Source organism: the organism of the source record quoted next, unplaced genomic scaffold, assembly GCF_019419815.1.
Source record: "Pyrus x bretschneideri cultivar Hongxiangsu unplaced genomic scaffold, Pyrus_bretschneideri_v1 Contig4, whole genome shotgun sequence".
In the NCBI taxonomy this organism is placed as follows: Eukaryota; Viridiplantae; Streptophyta; class Magnoliopsida; order Rosales; family Rosaceae; genus Pyrus; species Pyrus x bretschneideri.
Genome location: NW_025999723.1, coordinates 3,916,210 through 3,935,836, shown reverse-complemented (window position 1 = coordinate 3,935,836; position 19,627 = coordinate 3,916,210). Strand labels below are relative to the sequence as shown.

Genomic DNA, 19,627 nt, shown 5'->3' with positions numbered 1-19,627 from the left:
ATTATAATGTGGGTGGGGAAATAAGACACTGGGGTGGATCTAATAGAACTCAAAGGCAATTACTGCCTTAATGAACATTAATTGCCCAAGTGCACCTCCACTCCTAAAATAAATTGCCCGGGCAATTGACATTAAAAAATTAATAAAAATAAAAATTTATGTTTAATTTCAAATAAGATTTTTAATCGATCTCGTCGCATGTCATGATTATGTAATTTCTTTTTATTTTTATTTTTAAAATTTTTAATGTTTATTTCTTACCTAATTAATATGAATTGTTGGATTACATTTTTTTTTTTGTAATCCAACCCATATTGTGCTACTTGGGCCACAAATCGAATAGCTACGGGGTGAGTGCGCTGCAGGGTTGGTCCATCCACTCGCGGTTACGCGCACGTGAAGCCCGCGCACCTGGCACAAAAAATAATAATGTGGGTGACATCACCCTGACTCATGCTACCTCATTTGCTGGATTGGTTGATTTTGGCTCCAGTGAGCAGTCAGGCCTCCTTCTTTTTATTGTAGTCCAACTTTTTTGGGCCGGGGTGTAGCTCATTTTGTCGGTTTTGGTGATTGAATCACCCAATCCCCCTTGAAATTGGGAGAGTTGGAGTTGCTTGAAGGAAACATGCCCTCACATAATTATAATTATCAATGAGTAAAAAAATATACAAGAAATAAAATGCTCAAGAAATCATATTGGGAAATTACAACATTTGTTAAGATAAATAAGTCAATAAATAATATTTTTTAAATTCTTATCTTTCGAAAAAAAAAAAATATATATATATATATATATATATATTTAACTACACTTTTATTACTATAACCTTCCTAAAGTTATAAAATTTGTTTGATCACAATTCTATAACTTTAGAGAAGTAGTTCTTGCTTTTCTTAAATAAGGATATCCTTAATAGATTTTTGTTGACAACATCCTTAATGAATAAAGCTTCATTGTTTTGTGTATTGATTATAAAACTTTGACACTTATAGAGTACATCGATGTTTGATATACATTACTTAATTTAACAGCTCGATTGCACCAAAGAATCTCAATCATTTAGAAACAATGAATACCATATACATTGACTTATTAGTAGAAATACTCCTAAAAAGAATTGCTAATATTTTTTTCTCTGACACAATCCCTGAGATGAACTATGATTAGAACAATTGTGAGTTGTTCTCAAATTTAAAATCACTAATAATAGTGCTTTACATGAGATTAACGATAATTAGCACAGTTATACTAAATTTAAAAACAGAAATAATATTTTTTAAATTCTTATCTTTCGGAAAGAAAAATAAATAAAAATTTAACTACACTTTTATTACTATGACCTTCCTAAAGTTATAAAAGTTATAAAATTTGTTTGATCACAATTCTATAACTTTAGAGAAGTAGTTCTTGCTTTTCTTAAATAAGGATATCCTTAATAGATTTTTGTTGACAACATCCTTAATGAATAAAGCTTCATTGTTTTGTATATAAAACTTCGACACTTATAAAGTACATTGATGTTTGATATACATTATTTAATTTAACAGCTCGATTGCACCAAAGAATCTCAATCATTTAGAAACAATGAATACCATATACATTGACTTATTAGTAGAAATACTCCTAAAAAATTTACTAATATTTTTTTCTCTGACATTGTACCAAGCCATCCCTCAGATAAACTATGATTAGTACAATTGTGAGTTGTTCTCAAATTTAAAATCACTAATAATAGTGCTTTACATGAGATTAACAATAATTAGCACAGTTGTACTCAATTTTAAAAACACTAATAATATTGCTTTATGAAGACATGGAGCCATTGTAGATGGCACACAAGACAAAGGATGGTTCATGGTAAGAGGCACATAAACAATGGTTTTAAATTAAAGAACGTGGGCTGTGTAAAATGATATTGGTTGGAAACTTGCAAGTTGCAATAAACAAAAAAAACCTCTGAATCAAATCCTAGATCTAATCATGTTCTTTAAGAGCAAATCCACGCATTTGGAAAGGGAAGAACAAAGCAGTTGAATTATCTTTATTATTTATTCTGAAGAGTAATTATTTTTGTGCAACACTATTCATTGGACAAAGAACAATGATGATTACTACTCACAAATATAAATTTTTTATTTTTATGCTCTATTGGCCTTATCACTCACGTGTCATTATCGTCTTAGGTTTTCGATGAGATTTTCATTCACTCTCGTTGCACCAAGTGTTATTATCTATAAATAATATCCGATCATAATTTTTATAAGATTCACGCCATTTGTTATTTGTAAGTGTGTTGAACTTTGTAAGTTTGTTTAAGTATGTTTAAATGTGAACTTTGTAAAGTGGAAAACAATTTGCCTTATCATTCATTTTTTTTTTGTAACAAAAGAATTTGGAGAGTGGAAAACAAATATAGGATATTGTAGTAAAAGTAAATGTTGATTTGTAGTGTGGGGAATGACGAAATGGTTGGTATTTGTAGGAATAAAACAATTCTTTTTTTCTTTCTATTTTTTGAAAATTTTATCGTCATATTAATCTACGTTGTTGATTTCTTTCCTCTTTAGAAATTAAACGCTCCAGGTTATGTCAAGCGGCACAATGATCAACTTTTCAATTTTTTTTTTTTATTGAAAATCCAACGATCCAACCCCTCCCCCTCCCCCAAAAAAAAACTTTTCTCACGTACATCATGATGACGTCGCTTATGCCAGTAGGCACAAGTGCACGGGCTTGGTGGAGCCGCCAGAATCCATTTTTGGGCCACTAAAAAGTCTTTAGTGGGTTTTGGGCAATTGACTTGTCCTTGCTCTGGCTCTTGCCTTTCAGGTGGAGTTGCTCTAAGAGTACAAGCGCAGCAAAGTAATTGGGCTTTATTAAAGTGGCTCCGGAAGTAGCCTGGAAGCAAAGTAATTGAAAACGTGGACCCTTTTGAAAATACTACGAGTCCAAAGTCCACTGATTTTTGTTGCTTATGCCGCCGAAGCGGCCGGACGATGTTTCCTAGCTCTATCTTGGAAGCCACTGTGAAGGGCCTCACACTTTCCCCCTTTGAACACAATCTTCCCAATCTTCCCTTATATATATTCATTCAAATCTACACACTCCTCCATCCCACTCTCAACACGTCTACTCTTCACTTCTTTTGGTGTTTTCGAAGTTTCTAAGAGCTCGTTTGAAACTGCTTCTGTTTCGAGTTTCTAAAATGGCATCAGAAGCTTCAGCTCTGGAGCTGATTAGGCAACACCTTCTGAATGAATTTACCACAATGGATAGCTTCATCGCTAGTCTCGACCTTTGCACCTCTGTCCCCCAACAAGATGAAATTGCCCAATCACCCTTTAACACAACTTCCTCCTCCTCGTCTACCACCACCAACGGTGGTAGTGAGTCTACTGACCAATATTTCAAAATCTCTGATTACTTAGTCCCAGAAATTGATCAAGACACCGAATTCGAAACCAAACCCCAAATCTCCCACCCAAAACCACCAAAACACTCGACTCTCAGCCACCGCAAGCCCCCCATAAACGTGGCAATTCCATCCCCACCACCTCTGTCTTCTTCTTCTGCTGATGAAGATCACAACACATCGAACACTTCCACTATGGTTGAAGCTGCTGCAAGGCACTACAGGGGTGTGAGGAGAAGGCCGTGGGGAAAGTACGCGGCGGAGATTCGTGATCCAAACAGAAGGGGTTCCCGGGTTTGGCTCGGAACCTTCGACACCGCCGTTGAAGCGGCCAAAGCTTACGACGTTGCTGCTTTCAATCTGCGTGGAAGCAAAGCAATTCTCAACTTTCCACTTGAAGCTGGAAGATCAGCAGAACTCCCAGCCGATCATCCTCTGCTGGCCAGCAGGAAAAGGAGGAGAGAACATAGCACTGAAATTCATGAGAATTCTGGTGAGATGATCAGAAACAAAGAGATAAAGAAAGAGGAGGATGTTCAGGAGATGAAAAGCTCCGCCCAAGAGAGAGTTTCGACCGCCGTTTGCCCATTAACACCGTCTAGTTGGGCGGCGGTTTGGGATATGAGCAAAGAAAACGAACAGGGGATTTTCAGTGTGCCTCCTCTGTCTCCGTTATCTCCTCACCCCAATTTCATGGGATATCCTCCGCTCATGGTTATTTGAATTTTTAATTTCTTGGGTATCATTCTTTGATTGCCAGAGTTTAAATTTGTATCGTCCATCTGCAAAAAAGCATAAAAAACGGGGTAATGTAAATAGTTCAGACCAGCACGTATTGAAGAACTCATATTGTTTTTTTTTTAATTTGATTTGTTTATTTATTCCTTTAATCTTTTTATAATGAAATGCAATTTTATATGAACTCTCTGTTAATTTCATTGAGAATGATTCTCTCATCTCTTAATCTTTTTTTCCTTCATTTTTTTTTATTTAAATAATTACAATTAAATTACGTTAATATTTTATATTAATTTTTTTTATAAAGATAATAAGTTAAAAAACAAAATGAAAATAGAAAAGGAAATCGGATAGGAATAAAGGAAGAGAATCTTGCGTGCGCGCAACCTGTAACTCTGCAAGTATAATATATTCATATTTTAGGGTTTTAAAGTCATTGGAGACTGTTCATTACACTGACATTTGACCTCAGCATTATTACTCTATTTGAAATTAGATAATGCTAGACAAATTAAATTCTTAAACCAAATGACGTATCATGTCACATCCCGGCCCGGGGCGGATCACTTCCCGGGCCCGCTCCACCACCGTAGCATGATATTGTCCGCTTTGGGCCCCGACCACGCCCTCACGGTTTTGTTTCTGGGAACTCACACGAGAACTTCCCGATGGGTCACCCATCCTGGGAGTGCTCTCGTGCGCTACTCGCTTAACTTCGGAGTTCCCATGGAACCCGAAGCCAGTGAGCTCCCAAAAGGCCTCGTGCTAGGTAGGGATGGGATATACATTTAAGGATCACTCCCCTGGGCGATATGGGATGTTACAATCCACCCCCCTTAGGGGCCCGACGTCCTCGTCGGCACACACGCGACCAGGGCTAGGCTCTGATACCAAATTGTCACATCCCGGCCCGGGGCGGATCACTTCCCGGCCCCGCTCCACCACCGTAGCACGATATTGTCCGCTTTGGGCCCCGACCACGCCCTCACGATTTTGTTTTTGGGAACTCACACGAGAACTTCCCGATGGGTCACCCATCCTGGGAATGCTCTCGTGCGCTACTCGCTTAACTTCGGAGTTCCCATGGAATCCGAAGCCAGTGAGCTCCCAAAAGGCCTCGAGCTAGGTAGGGATGGGATATACATTTAAGGATCACTCCCCTAGGCGATGTGGGATGTTACATATCAACAATAAGAAATAAGCACGTTAATTGATAATTAGTAATCTAATCATTTATAACAATATCATTTGGTTTAAAAAATTTGATCTTCTTAGTATTACCCTTTGAATTTTGACTTCATGAACTATTTTTTTGTAAATCAATTTAAAATAAGCCAATTAACTCCACACATATTCGATAAAATTTCATTTACTTTGTCATGAGATACTAGCATGACTTTACTCTCAAGAGTAATCAAGTGCTAATCACGTGTCAGTATTTGCCAACAATGTCAATAAAATTTCATCCAATATGTCGATGAGAAGTTAATTGGTTAATTTCAAATAGTTCAGAAAATTAATTTACCAAAAACAGTCAATCAAGAGGTAAATTTAATTGGGGTAATAGTTTTGAGAGTCAAACGGCAGCATACTCCACTAATGTTCTTAAGTTCATAATATTATCTTGTTAAGGATAATGATATTTTCCGTAGGCGAGGCTCCACATCTGAATGCTTGTTGATCTCCAATTGGTTTTATGTGTTGTTTAAGGAATAATTAACTTGTTAATAATGTTCTTAAGTTCATAATATTATCTTGTTAAGGATAATGATATTTTCCGTAGGCGAGGCTCCACATCTGAATGCTTGTTGATCTCCAATTGGTTTTATGTGTTGTTTAAGGAATAATTAACTTGTTAATTATAAACTGATATGAATATGTATGACAGCTATAGATTAATCACAAAACATGATTTATAAAGGTGTTTAAACGATCGAAAACGTTTTACCGACATTGATTATTATATAAACTTCTTTTGAACAAACAATATTATCTACACTAAAAGAGATAAGAGATGAGTTTAATCTCACAATGGACCTAGCGATTATTATATAAACTTAGATGTCCAAGTTAACTTTGTTCATGACTCATTGATTCCAATTGCTAACCTACTGTTTATGTCCAAGCCATTTTTGTCTTTATTTGGGGCAACGTGACAAATACTTTCACATATGTCGGTTATGTACTCATTACTGTGAGAATGCGACGAAGTTGTGCGTTTAGAGAGAAAGAGTATATACTGGGTGACATGCAGATTCTTTTTCGTATGGTTTAGTCGACTTAAGTGAAATATATATTTAATTGAATTGACAAAGTTTAGTAAGTGTAGAAAGAGATGGCAAGCTTGATGTACAAATGTAGACCGTCATATACATCGAACGGCATACGGTTAAGCTTTAGTGTTTACTTTTCTCTACGGTTCATATACAAGTGAAATGTGCAGTATGTTGAATCACATAAGGGTTCATATCTTAGTTCAAACCTTTGACCCAAAATAAAATATCTAGTTCAAACGATTAGTGTAATTAATCCTAAATACATATGGATGCAACATGTCATTAATGTTATACAATAGAGGTTGACATTCAACAATATTTTTGGCATTATAACCAAAATGGTCTTTGAGATTGGTATAATCCCTCACTTTGATTCCTGAGATTTGAAATCAATAGAAATGGTCCTTGAGTTTTGTCCACCGCTAATCATTTTGGTCATCATGTGAAAGATATCGGTTAAATAATGACCAAAATGACAAAAATACCTTCAATTTAATAAACAATGGACCAAAATGATTTGACAAAAATTAAGGGTATTTTTGTCATTATCTTTCTTATTTAACAGAAATTTTCCGCGAAATGACAAAAATGATTGATAGTAGACAAACTCAGGGACCAAAGTGAGAAGTTATGTCAATTTCAAAAACCATTTTGACTAAAAAGCCAATAGTTTTGTTATTCGTTGCAAGTAATAGCGGGAAAAGGAAAATTCGAACAAAAACCTCAAATGCAGTACTGAATGTTTTCAACCTCTTAAAGGACAAAGCTCTCTAGTGAAAGAAAAAAAAACGGTAAAATTCTATAATCCTTCAATTTGTCAAGATCAAAACCAGTAAAGTTCTATAATCCTTCAATTTGTCAAGATCAAAACCAGCTCATGCGAGCACTGAAATATCTTATAAGGTAGGTCATCTCTTCTTTGTCTTTCAATTTGGTAGAGGAGACTTAGAGGGCTCTGCTCGCAAGTTGCTGAGATGCCTACTGTGGTGGAAGCGACAGTGAAACATCGACATCATGCGTTAGTTGCATGGGAGGGACCCCTGCAGTTATCACTAGTTGCAAAACTTGTTCATGTCTTTGCTGGCTGCTGACGAGCCCTAATACAACTTCTTCTTCATGCCTAGTTGCAATCAAGTAGCAAGTTGGATAACACGCAGCTGGAAGTTAACAAAACTGTGGGCTGCTCTAAAAAATTTAATTTATTTTTTACCATGCCATGTTCCCCCTCCTCCAACTCTAACAAAGCGAGGAGCATTATTGACTTGATGTCTCTTTTATATTTTAAAGAAGTAGATTCGAACTCTAGTGCAATGTAGCTAGCAGTGCAGTATTATGGTTTGCATTTTGCAAACAATGATGTCTTAAACTATTGCAACTTATCGGAAGTTATATTCGAACTAGAGTGCAAAAGGATAATTTTCTACTATCACGTTTTATTTATCTGATATTTTAAACTACTTTAACACTTACAAAAAGGGAATTCAAACTGAAGTATAAGGACGAGCACATTACTTTAGCTAACTTGCCATATTTGGTTGTAACTAAAAAAAGAATGCGTTTTTCGTCATCATAATCATTGGTTATTGAGAAGAAAGGATAAGACCATTGGATTTAATAGGGGTGCCCCTATTACGTTGAAAGGTGGATGGTGATTCCTAAGAAACAAAAAAACAAGTGATATTTCCTATATAAATTTCCGCACTTTCTCACCCCAAAAATCATCAAATATTATTTCTAAAATTAGAAAAATATCATCCATATCCTTTCCATGCATGGCAATTAGCTTCCCCTTCTGCTCTCACTTCAACATGCCAGCAAATGAAGAACAAGATGATTCAACGCTTGAGCTCATCCGCCAATACCTCTTAGGAGACTTCACCTTCACAGATTCCTTCATTTCTCATCTCAATTTCCAATTCCAACCAGTCAAGCCAGAGTACTCGTCCCTCTCTGAATCAGGGCCCAGCTCCCCCATTTCAAACCCTAATCACCACAGCCCTCAATTCTCAACTTCCGAAACGAAACCCGAAATCGTTAACTTACCATCCATGGAAGCAGAGCCCCTGAATTTGAGCTCACCAAAGAGAAAAAATAGTACTTCCCAAAATCCCGGTCCAAAAGATGAATTACAACAAGTTTCAGGCCCTGGTGATGCGTTAAGGCATTACAGGGGAGTCCGGCGGAGGCCGTGGGGAAAATTCGCGGCGGAGATACGTGATCCGGCTCGGAAAGGTACTCGGGTTTGGCTAGGGACATTTGACACTGATGTTGATGCTGCCAAGGCCTATGATTGTGCAGCATTTAAGCTGAGGGGTAGGAAAGCAATACTGAATTTTCCGTTAGAGGCCGGAGTGTCGGAACCGCCGGTGAACACGGCGCGGAAGAGGAGGAGATCGGTGAAGCAGGAGGAGGTAGCAGAGACTGAAGAATTGGAGCTTCAAAGTTGGGTGCTTTGGGAAGGAGAAGGTGCTTGAAGGAGCTGTGTTAATCTCAGGATCCTCCTCTGCCGATGTGTTAGAATATGATTGGAGGACGGATTTACTGATTTACTATATGCATGGTCTGTAATATTCTACCGTATGAAATACTGCAAGGATAACATGTATGTACAAATTTAATAATAATAATAATAATAGGTTGTTTGTAAGATGGAAAATGAGAGTGAAAACAGAGAATAATTAGAATTAATGCAATGTGTATTTACTATACGGAAGATGATTCGCTCTGAATCTCTCCCATCAAAGGCTTATGATCAAGTGATTCGGACCGTTGAAATTTGATTCAACGGCTACAATTATTATAACTATTAGAATGACCTTTTGTTTGTAGCTGTTTGATCAAATTTCAACGGCCTGGACTTGATCCTAGGCCTTTATAGGAGAGATCCGGACCGGATCCTCTTCCTTATTATACAATCTTTAGTTGTTACATTTGTAGTCTGCCTTTTTGAGGAACGGGAAAATTCATAGACGCATTTCAACATTTTTCTTACTATCATTGTGCCACCTTCGTGTGTTTCACCAACGTCAGGTTTTATCTTTCTTCATTAATAGTCAACTTATCACTTCGTCCAACAAAAATAAAGATTGAATATCACTAAACCAAATAATCGTGTGCAATTCATATACAATCCTAAGTTGTTGTGTTTGATATCAAAATTGTTTTAAATGGCAAGGTGTGAGGTCATTAGTAGAAACCCTGACAGTTTCCTAAATGCCGGTGTCATGATGTTGATCTAGCTTCTGGAACTACGACATCCGTATAGCTCCCGACACGAAGCACTGAACTGTTCACTCGATGTCTACATATATTTGACCTGATTAAAAAAGTTAAAATCTTGTAATTCAGTTGATTAAGAGCCTACTCAAGGACCCAAAGTCCTTTGATTGACTCCCTCCAGAATATCGCTTTGACATTTCTTTTGGGATTATTGACTTTTCTTAACTTATTTCTATGGACAACATGAGACTCGATGTAGGTGCGGTTAGTGGTGGACTCGCTGTGAACAACCCATACGGCACACCTCACAACGGATGGGATCGTGGGTGGACCTGAATGATGCAAGACACAACGGAGTTTGAGTCCAGAGTTTGGCTGCACAGACACGTGATCCGATTACTTCGACCTTGGAATTGTCTCCATGTTCCGTACAAGATTCCTAATTTGCACTGGTGCACAACTCAGAAATAAACGACAACCAATTTATGCAACTTGGATGGAACTTAAAGTTTAATTTGGGGTCCATGATGGAACTTCGCAAGTTGAAACTTTAAGATAAGCAAGACACGAGATATTATTTGTCGACTTTGTTGTTGCTGTTGCCGTCACCTTATCCCGAAGGTTTGAAACGGATTAGTGTCCAAAAATGACGCTAAACAATAAACCTACACCACAAAAAGAAAGATATTATAATCTAATCTAAAATACATGGAGAAAGATTTGAGCTCGGGAACTTGGATGAGGATGGACAGCTCTAGCCAACTTAGATACGCCCGGACCTACAAAAGGAAAGAAACGTTCTTAGAATAACCCGAAAGGAGGCTAAGTTCCTTTGTTCTGAGCATTTTTACTACTTCGAGTTAAGGGAAGTAGAACAAATTTACAGCAAAAGCCTCTCTTCCAGAGACCAGAGAAAACTTTAGTATGGTTGTTGTCTACTCTAAAAATCCCTGCTACAACACTTCTAGGTGCCATTATTCTATATTGTGTTCTCGCACAAAGCAAAAAAACTTAGCAAGTTGCTGCAAGGAAATTTGGGCAGTGAAAATATCACGAATTGTCTGAATAACGTACCTGTTGGCATAATTCCAGTGTTGCGTTGTGCTGTCCACTTGAACGAACTGAGAGCCCCACTAAATAAATTTATGAAGAAGTAGCTATCATTTTGTTCTTTATCAAATCAACATCCTCCTCATCAACTTTTTCTTGCACCTCACCGTCATCCAAGAAACTAGGCTGGTTCGTCGATGCAAGAAGTCTAGCTCACATCCGATCTGTCAAGCTTACCTGTGTTTTGCTTCTCTGTCACACGCTGCAATACCACATATTCCGTTCATAACTATACACTTCCCATCTTTTAGTGAATCATAACCATACACCTCCAAATTTATCAACATATTCGACCCACAACAATCCACTAGCACACAGGTTAAGAACTATTAGCCTCGGATTCATATTGTTGTTTCAACAGACCTTAAATTCAAGCTTTTATAGTTACTTTCGTGCAAGCTACTGCAAATTCAGGCTTGCATCTAGTTGTCAAAAGCTTCTACCGCTCCTAAAATGTTAACTCAGAAATCAAATGAAGACAAGAAATGCAGTTAAAAAACCAACTCAAGCCAAAACTACCCAATTGGAACAAATGGAGCAGGGGAAGTACTTACAGAAATTGGAATATAAGCATCTTTACTGCTTACAGGCCCGACTGTGAAACTGCTGAATCCTGCCATGGCCCCATGAACAGCACTATGAGCAAGAAGAGTGCAGTATATATTGTCCAATGCATTACTTGGGATAGCTCGAATCATATATGTGGGATCTGTAGAGAAGAAGATAATCATATATGTGCTCAGAAACTTTCTAGTTTCTACAATAGCTCAAAATTGTACCTATATATTTCATATTTATCGCCATCTTCGGAACTTTTGTAAAATGATCCTGTGACATGTAAGATATAAACAGCAACTGAATCACAACTATTTGATGATAACAAGAAGAAACAATAGCAGAAAAAACTGCTTACAATGTACATCAAGGAAAAAGAAGTGTCTAAAAACTACTCAAAATATTATTGACAGTTTGTATTACACCTTAATCTTTTGGGTTAGCCATATACGAACATCCAGGAGTAGCTTATTTCCTGATGCATCTTTCCCATCAACCGCATTTATCTCCCGTGCAACATACTCCTGCCCTGCTCCTTCTGCTAACACAATAACTACATGTCCATTTTTTTTAAGCCGCTCTTCAACAAATTCAAAAAGCCCACCGCGGCCTTCCAAATAGAAAGGAGATTCTGGAATCAAGCAGCAATCCTTTTATATCCAAAAGCCTATTGAGAGTTCTTATAGAAGTTAAGTAACTACTTGCTTTATACTTCTTTCGAGCAATAACAATTAAACTATGAGCGTGTTCTTAACAGTCAAAGCATATTTCATTTTACAGAGAACAGATGTTAAATACCATTGAAGATGGTGCTAACCAAATTAAAATCAATTCATTTCCAAATATGACTGTATAGTCTCTAGGACAATGTGAAAACCCTCGTCCGCCATATAGAACACGGGCTAAATGAACACTCCCTCAGATTCAATATTTTGGATTACTGAATTACACTGGAATGCTCATACAATTAGTTTCATATATTTGAACTGCTGCCCTATATTGGAGTGCATATACAAAGTTACGATTTCTAAAACAAATGTTTTTTTAATCCTTTTCATTGATGTCCTTTTGGATACGCTCATTACAAGTTATGATATGTGCAAGTATCCTAAGTTTCTTCCATAATCACTGAGATCATAAGTAGGTTCGTGTTCTAGGGAGAGGGGTTGAAATTCTTACCACATCTCGACTTGCCAAAGTTGCATATAAAGAAATTAAACCTACAGAAGAGAAGTTTATTAAGTACAGGCAAAAAGTTGTGAAACCAAATACTAGAGACATATAAATAAGGTTTTTTAGTTAAAATGGTCTCAAAGATTTGCATAACACATAACTTTGGTCCTTGAGATTGAAAATCAATAGAAGTGGTCCCTGAGATTGTCCACCATCCATTATTTTGGTCCTTTCGTTAAAAAACTCTGTTAAGTTGATGGCATTTTTAGTCAAAATGATCCCTAAGATTTGCATAACACTTAACTTTGGTCCCTGAGATTGTCCACCATCCATCATTTTGGTCATTCTGTTAAAAAGCTCAAAGACCACTTAACGGAGTTTTTTAATGGTAGGACCAAAATAATGGATGGTGGACAATCTCAGGGACCACTTCTATTGATTTCTAATCTCAGAGACCAAAGTTATGTGTTATGCAAATCTTAGAGACCATTTTGGCTAAAAAGCCTATAAATAAATACATGCACACCATTCTTCATCTGACATAAGATGATAAAGAACGGTGAAAAATGAAAGTATATCTTTTGTTATATCATTAAAAGACACATACCACGGTGTCTGCCCATGAGTTTGACAATTCCAACTATATTTTCCACGCTTTCAACCTCGACATGTGCAGCGTTAATCGCTCTCTGTGCTTCTTCAACAGCAGTATTGAAACCAAATGATTTGTCTATCACCTAAAGCCAAATTTAAAAAAAAAAAAAAAAAAAAAAATCATACAGGTAGATTAATGACCCACTTGACCAAAAATATGTTGCTCATGAGGATTTAGAGTACTCATATTGTGTTTGTGACCTTTCCAAATTCAAAAGTGGCATCAAAATTTTATTGCAGCTTGCAGAAGTTAACAGGATAATGATACTACGAAATGCAAATCATTGTGAACGATAGAACTTACAGCGATATCATTATCAACTGTCTCAGGGATCCCAGCCACTGCGACTTGAAGACCACGTTTCTCAACTTCCTTGACAAAACATGCTAATGTCAGAACATGCTGTGACAAGGAAATGGATTCATCTTATGTTGACTATGTTCACCTTGTATATCATATCAGCTCCTTTTTGGGTGCCATCACCTCCGATTATGTATACCTAGAAGTCATATTAACAACTTCCTCTCATCAACTTCAATTCTTTTATTGGGGTTTTCGCAACCCTACACAAATATGCAAGAAATGAAAGCATATATAATATATCAACCTGATTTATTCCTTGGTCTTGTATGTTATCAACTATCTTGTTCGTATCATGACCTCCTCGTGAAGTTTGAAGTAAGGTTCCACCACGCTTATGAATATCGTTGACAATTTTTGGTGTCAACCGCTATGTATTTTTAGAATAAAATCCCCTATATCCTCCCTGAAAGTTTTCATCATCAGCAAGTTTACAATTCTTGAATTGGTAATATTCTTAAAAGTTTCAAAATCATTAACAGAACTAGTGTTTCAGAGTTAGCAACGTTGTGAACTAAACTAATCTCAATTCCAAGTATATCTTCGACACCATACATGTAATTCAAGCCGCATACTATTTCCCGAATCACAGTATTGATTCCTGGGCATAAACCCCCACATGTCACTAATCATGTTAGTTCCATTTTCCCTAAGCGAACGGTTATGAAGATGAAAAAAATGCACCTTTTCCCAGGGTCCTGCACATCGAAAATGCACCCCCTCTAGGACCCTCCTTTTGAACAACAACAACCTAGAGCCATTGCATAATGCAGTTATTCAAAAGCAACAAAACCCAAAAAGGAGACGACAACAACAACAATCAAGCCTTATCCCACTAAGTGGGGTCGGCTGTATGAATCTTAGAAACGCCGCATGGAAAAAAAGAGACAAACATCAAAATTGAAAATTTGGCAGTTGGATTTTGCAAAAACCACTCACTTTCTGCGCAACCACATCGTCAGGGCTCACAAAAGTTTGCCTACCAACATAAAACAGATTATCTGTATAATTATAGTTACTGAAAAATCTAATTTTCGAGGGAAAAATACCATGAAATTGATAGAATTTTGAATATTGACGCAAGCATAACTTACTTGACAACTGCATAAGCTTGGCTTTGTTTCAATGGATTTGGATATGACTGCAAAAACAGGAAAACAATTATTTAAAAAAAAAAAAGAATTAACACAATTTGCATAGATTTTTTTAAAGTGGTAATTACTAATTAGTAAGGATTACCGGTAAATTAGGGAGAAAATTAGTCAAGTGGGGAACGTCTTAGAGGACGAAGCCGTCGTTAGCCGGCTGAGGATTCAAACTCTGAGATCGGATAGGATGGTTTTGGCGCGAACGGAAGGGAAATCCGAGGAAGCTTCTGGATTTGAAGCGCGGATAACTGAGGGTTTGAAGCGACGGAAGCAACGGAAGCGAAGGAAAATATTGGGATTTGGAGCCGAGCGAATTGGAAGCCGAATATAACAGAGGTGAGGACTTGGTGGAGGAGATAGGAGAGGAAATGGTGGATTCCATTGGAGTTTTCTCAGCGTCTGATTTCGAAGATTTTGAAGATGTGCGGAGAGAGAGAGGGCGGCGACAGCGGATATTTGGGAGGAGCTGCGTTCTGGTCAGCCGCATTTGAATTCCGTTAAGTAGTGGCGGTGAAGGCTATCCGAAACGAAGATTGCCGTTAATAGTGTTTGACTACGAAACGACACCTGTTAGGTCAAAGTAAAGGGGGACTCATGTTGGACTCATTCCCAATTACGATGAAGCCCCTGACGTTCTCATTATTCACAAAATTCACCACTATATTGGGCATCGATTGAAAAAAAAGTAGGTGCAGTTTGACAGTCACATCGTATATTTAAAAATATTTGTATGTCATTACCAACTCGCGAAAATTCTCTCTTATTATTAATTAATAGATAGTCGTGTTATATTATTAGTAGACTGAAGATATTACGTGAAAGTGCACAGGTCATACGATGTATATATGAATCAGGGAAGTATTATTGGCATTCTAATTCTACGTTCCTCACATGTGTATTTTTCTTTTCAAATATAGAATGTTTGGAGTGTAAAATGAGATTTTTTGAGTGCCAATAACAATTTTCATGAATTAATGTTGTGATTCAAGAAAGCTACTTCAAAATTGCATGAGGATTGTAGAAATTTCTTAACATTTATCTCTCCATCCGAAATCCTATAACAATTTACCCCTCCAACCGATTCAGTACACCATACAATTGGTTGGAAACTTTTTATTTTTTTTCTTCAAATTTCCAACCAATTGTGTTATTATAATTTGTATACCAAATCATATTCTCGACACGCTGAAAATGAATTGTACTATTTATAATTCTGTTATAGAAAACGCTTTGCAGATACAAATCCATGCAACCAGAGTTTGCATTGTCTTTCTATAAACGGAAGGAAGTGCAAAAAGTAAGAGGAGATAGTAGCAATAAGAAATGGAAATTTTGCATTTTATAATAAAGGTCTTGGTTCATATACATATACATCGCAAATCACAACGAATATACGAAATTTCTATCTCGTAGCTTGCTTGAATTGAACACATTTGGTGCACAGCTTTTCGGTCTAGTAACCGAATGCCTTCGGCCGCAAGCTGCAATGCACCAATAAAATACAGATACATTCTTCCTTCGGCCAGTTATTGAGACACCATTCAACGGTGCAGATATCACGGATTTCTCTGCACTCAGCGTAGCGTTACTGAAAGAACTAAAGAACCACACAGTAGGCCCACATCGCAATGTCAATTCTTCTAGCGGTCATTAGGTTTTACTTGAGGAAATGATCCATTATATGGCGTATGACATCTTCACCTTCTATATGTACGCTTTGATCTTTGACCTGTAAAATGTTCAGAGTGCATATTTGTTTCTTTAGCGTAAGGTGTGAGCACGCGGGTGTGTGCGTGTGTGTGTGGGAGAGGGAGGGAGAGAGAGAAACCTGAATGACACTATGAGCAGCAAATCTCCGTCTGCTGCTGTGGAAACTAACATCTACTTTTTCCCAAGACACGCGAGATAGGCCTTTCAATAGTTCCTCTGCACCAAACAAGATGTCAAGAAATAAATTATTTAGGGACAACCAATAATAAGCAAGCAACATGCAGACGCAGACAGATACAAGAGCAATGAAATGTAATAATAAAATGTAAGCACATTAGCGAAGTAAGACAAGCAGAACAGCAACAAGCATAGACAACTTCTGTTTACACAGAATTCAACAATTAAGATACTATTGAAAATTGGTAACAAAAGAGAAATGAGTTGTTAACCTTCAAGCTCGCCAGAGCCACCATCTTCTGCTGAAGCAGGCTCACACTGCTCAGCATCATAGGCCTTACAGTGTTCTTCATAAACAATATGCGGATATTTTTCGTCAACAGTATTTTCCCACTGATAAGCAAAAAAATCAAACACTTTAAATGAAAATCAGAAAACCTGACCTTAAGATTACAATTATAAAACCATGCAGATGGCAATACCTTTGGAAGTTCGCTATTACGTCTAATACATGATGTTTTCCAGCCGACAATATCTTTATCGCATTAATTATTGAAAACAAAATGTGAATAAGACATAAAAAATTGGAAAGGGTATAAATATGATCATAGAAAATAGGATACGGTCATAGCCCACGTTTGAATACACCACCCTCCGCTTAAAACTACGCAATGCAGACCTGTCAAACAAAAAACAAATGTCATTCTATAATCTATATGCATGAAATCTCAAGAAACTTTGAATCTCAAATTTACGTTTGGAATATGGATGCAAGTAACATACATGAAATAACAACCATCACAATCTTCTATCATTCGTTTAAGCAATGGAGGCTTCCCATCATCGTCATCATTAAGAAAAAGATGCCGACCTGTTCTCCTAAATATCAAATGAATAACCGCACTAGCAAGTCTTTCAAAGGCAGGTACACCAAAAAGAAATGGCACCTACAGAAGGTGGATTAATTCATAAGTAAAAAGTGGCAAGTGCATATACCAACTGAGTACCACTTAAGAACATAATATAAGATCACCCTAGCATCTTTCACTCCTGCTTAATTAAGCTTTTCAGTATATAAATCCACAGAATTTGACAAACCAATACAAGCCAAGAACTTACTCAAACTTGAGACGTTACAAAACTCTAGGAATTCAAGTACATTCTGAACCAGCAAGTGTTAAAGGAAATTGCGTTACCTGCTTGTTACCCCTTGATCCAAGATGAGGTGTGGCAACAGTTATAAAGTTCAAAGGCTCCAAGCCAGCTAATGTACTCCTTGCATCCTCTTCACATCCATTAGGAGATGAATGTTCCATATTCTCACTTTTAGGTTCCGTATTGTCACTTTTAGGGGGACCGGGTCTATATAGCCTCCCAATTGCATATCTTGCCACTAATCCTCCAACAGAATGTCCAATAAATGAGATCTTTCGTAGATTAGGTTTTTTTCGAGTCAGTTCGATAACCTAAAATTGATAAACTTGGTTAGAAACAGTACAGAACAGGAAGTGGATACATCTTTTCGGGAATGAAAATAGATCCAATATATAAAAAAACACCAGGTGAAAAAAACCTCCTCTGCCAATCGCTCCCCCATTACATCCACACCATCTAGAGTCAGCTTAGAGCCATTCCGTTCACTACCTGCAGCCAAATTTCAACCAAAATTAAGTAGATTGGACAATCACTATATTTTTTTACAAAAAAATACCGACTGCAATAGATCACTTAGAACATTGCACAAATTTCACTCATAAAAAACTTCACTTACAAGTTAAAAGAACCAAAAATATAAGAAACAAGCGAGGGGATCAGAATCCAAAAAGCTCCAGCTTTGGACATATAAAAACAAATTGGATGCACAACACAAAAGAACGTTCCTTACAATGAACAATAACTTTGTCCGGAAGTGTTTTAACAAATTGCTCCGCCCCAAACTTCCAATCCGCGGCACTGCACGAGCAAATGCAAAAACAACATTGTACAAGCATGAGAAATTACCGTACAAGAAACGGACCGATTCAAATACTCAAAAATACAAATTGGAGGAGGTCATGCTCAAAATCTACTTTAACGTACACACAACCAAAGGAGATACTTTCTCATTTCGCCAAATCAAACAACAAACTGCAATCTTTGCCCAATCAGAAAGCATACATTTGTTACTTAAATACAAACATCATAACTACAAACCAAAAACAAAGTCTTGGTACAACTAATACAGATTTAGAACTACCAATTTAACTAAAGAAATCAAATTTATCATACAAACAATATAACTTGTCAATAAAATCGCTAAAAAAATCAAAATTCTCTATCACAGTAAGCATAATCACCAAAAAAACCATCTCAATCTCTCGATAAATCAAGAAAATTTCAAAGTACAGCTAATCAAATCGTGATTATATGATTTTCGCCCCCAAAAAATTGATTAAAATATGAAATTGAAAAGTCGTACGTTCCCATGATTCCATGGACCATGACAACGAGATGATCAGCGGAAGAATATTCGGACTCCTTGGAGCTCCAAACGTAGCGACTCCCAGTAGGCGACTCCGACGAGCAGACACCGTTCTCTACGACGCCGTTTTCCATGGCTGCAGATGACCGCCGTTCGGATACGGGCATTGACTGAGAAGACTGGTGGCGGGACAGAGAGAATCGGAAGCGATCGGGGAAGTTGGATAGAGGCCGATGAAAAAGAAAGGAGGAGAGTTTTTATGTTGAGGGACGTCGGCTGGTGGTTGCGACAGTGAGAAATGATACGGAAAATTGTAAGAAATCTGAGACTGAAGAAAACTGATTTTTCACTCAATATTTTAAAATTTTGAACCAGAAAATAATAATAATAAAAGTCTAACCTATGTACTAACAAAATGTTCTTCTTCATTACAAAAATAGAAATTTAACGAAAAATTTTCGGTACTGTTTACCTTAACGAAAAATCATATTTTTACATTAAAAGTCAATCTTGAATCTAATCACTTTATAATTTATTTAATTTTTATCGTTAAAATTTAAAACTTTCAAACACCTTTTTTTTTTTTAATTATAAAAAAAATTTGATCTTTTATTATAAAATAAAATTGT

At 36.9% G+C, this 19,627-nt stretch overlaps 3 protein-coding genes and 1 pseudogene across 3 annotated transcripts; 2 read left to right on the top strand and 2 right to left on the bottom strand.

The window, feature by feature from the left end:
* The first annotated feature begins 3,194 nt into the window (after positions 1–3,194).
* Positions 3,195–4,338, top strand: LOC103959790 (ethylene-responsive transcription factor ERF105-like). The gene has a single exon (XM_009372148.3). It carries the CDS (start codon positions 3,210–3,212, stop codon positions 4,137–4,139), a length of 930 nt encoding a protein of 309 aa, XP_009370423.2. The 5' UTR covers positions 3,195–3,209; the 3' UTR covers positions 4,140–4,338.
* Positions 4,339–8,088: 3,750 nt separating this feature from the next.
* LOC103961914 (ethylene-responsive transcription factor ERF106) lies at positions 8,089–9,079 on the top strand. The gene has a single exon (XM_009374555.3). The coding sequence runs from the start codon at positions 8,203–8,205 to the stop codon at positions 8,902–8,904; it is 702 nt and encodes a 233-aa protein (XP_009372830.1). The 5' UTR covers positions 8,089–8,202; the 3' UTR covers positions 8,905–9,079.
* A 1,126-nt stretch (positions 9,080–10,205) lies between these two features.
* On the bottom strand, positions 10,206–15,203 carry LOC103959857 (annotated as a pseudogene).
* A 764-nt stretch (positions 15,204–15,967) lies between these two features.
* On the bottom strand, positions 15,968–19,186 carry LOC103961915 (putative lipase ROG1). The gene is made up of 10 exons (XM_009374556.3): positions 18,996–19,186; positions 18,423–18,490; positions 18,111–18,181; positions 17,734–18,003; positions 17,321–17,484; positions 17,161–17,216; positions 17,020–17,072; positions 16,810–16,930; positions 16,479–16,576; positions 15,968–16,379 (listed from the first exon to the last, which is right to left on the bottom strand). Exons 1-10 carry the CDS (start codon positions 19,163–19,165, stop codon positions 16,308–16,310), a joined length of 1,143 nt encoding a protein of 380 aa, XP_009372831.1. The 5' UTR covers positions 19,166–19,186; the 3' UTR covers positions 15,968–16,307.
* Positions 19,187–19,627: the final 441 nt, after the last annotated feature.

Coding starts and splice junctions, on each gene's coding strand:
- LOC103959790 (XM_009372148.3), top strand. CDS start 3,210: ATGGCATCAGAAGCTTCAGCTCTGGAGCTGATTAGGCAACACCTTCTG.
- LOC103961914 (XM_009374555.3), top strand. CDS start 8,203: ATGGCAATTAGCTTCCCCTTCTGCTCTCACTTCAACATGCCAGCAAAT.
- LOC103961915 (XM_009374556.3), bottom strand. CDS start 19,165: ATGCCCGTATCCGAACGGCGGTCATCTGCAGCCATGGAAAACGGCGTC. Junction 18,182..18,422: donor GGACAAAGTTATTGTTCATT/GTAAGGAACGTT, acceptor ATTTGGCTGCAG/GTAGTGAACGGAATGGCTCT. Junction 16,931..17,019: donor GTAATAGCGAACTTCCAAAG/GTATTGCCATCT, acceptor TTTGCTTATCAG/TGGGAAAATACTGTTGACGA.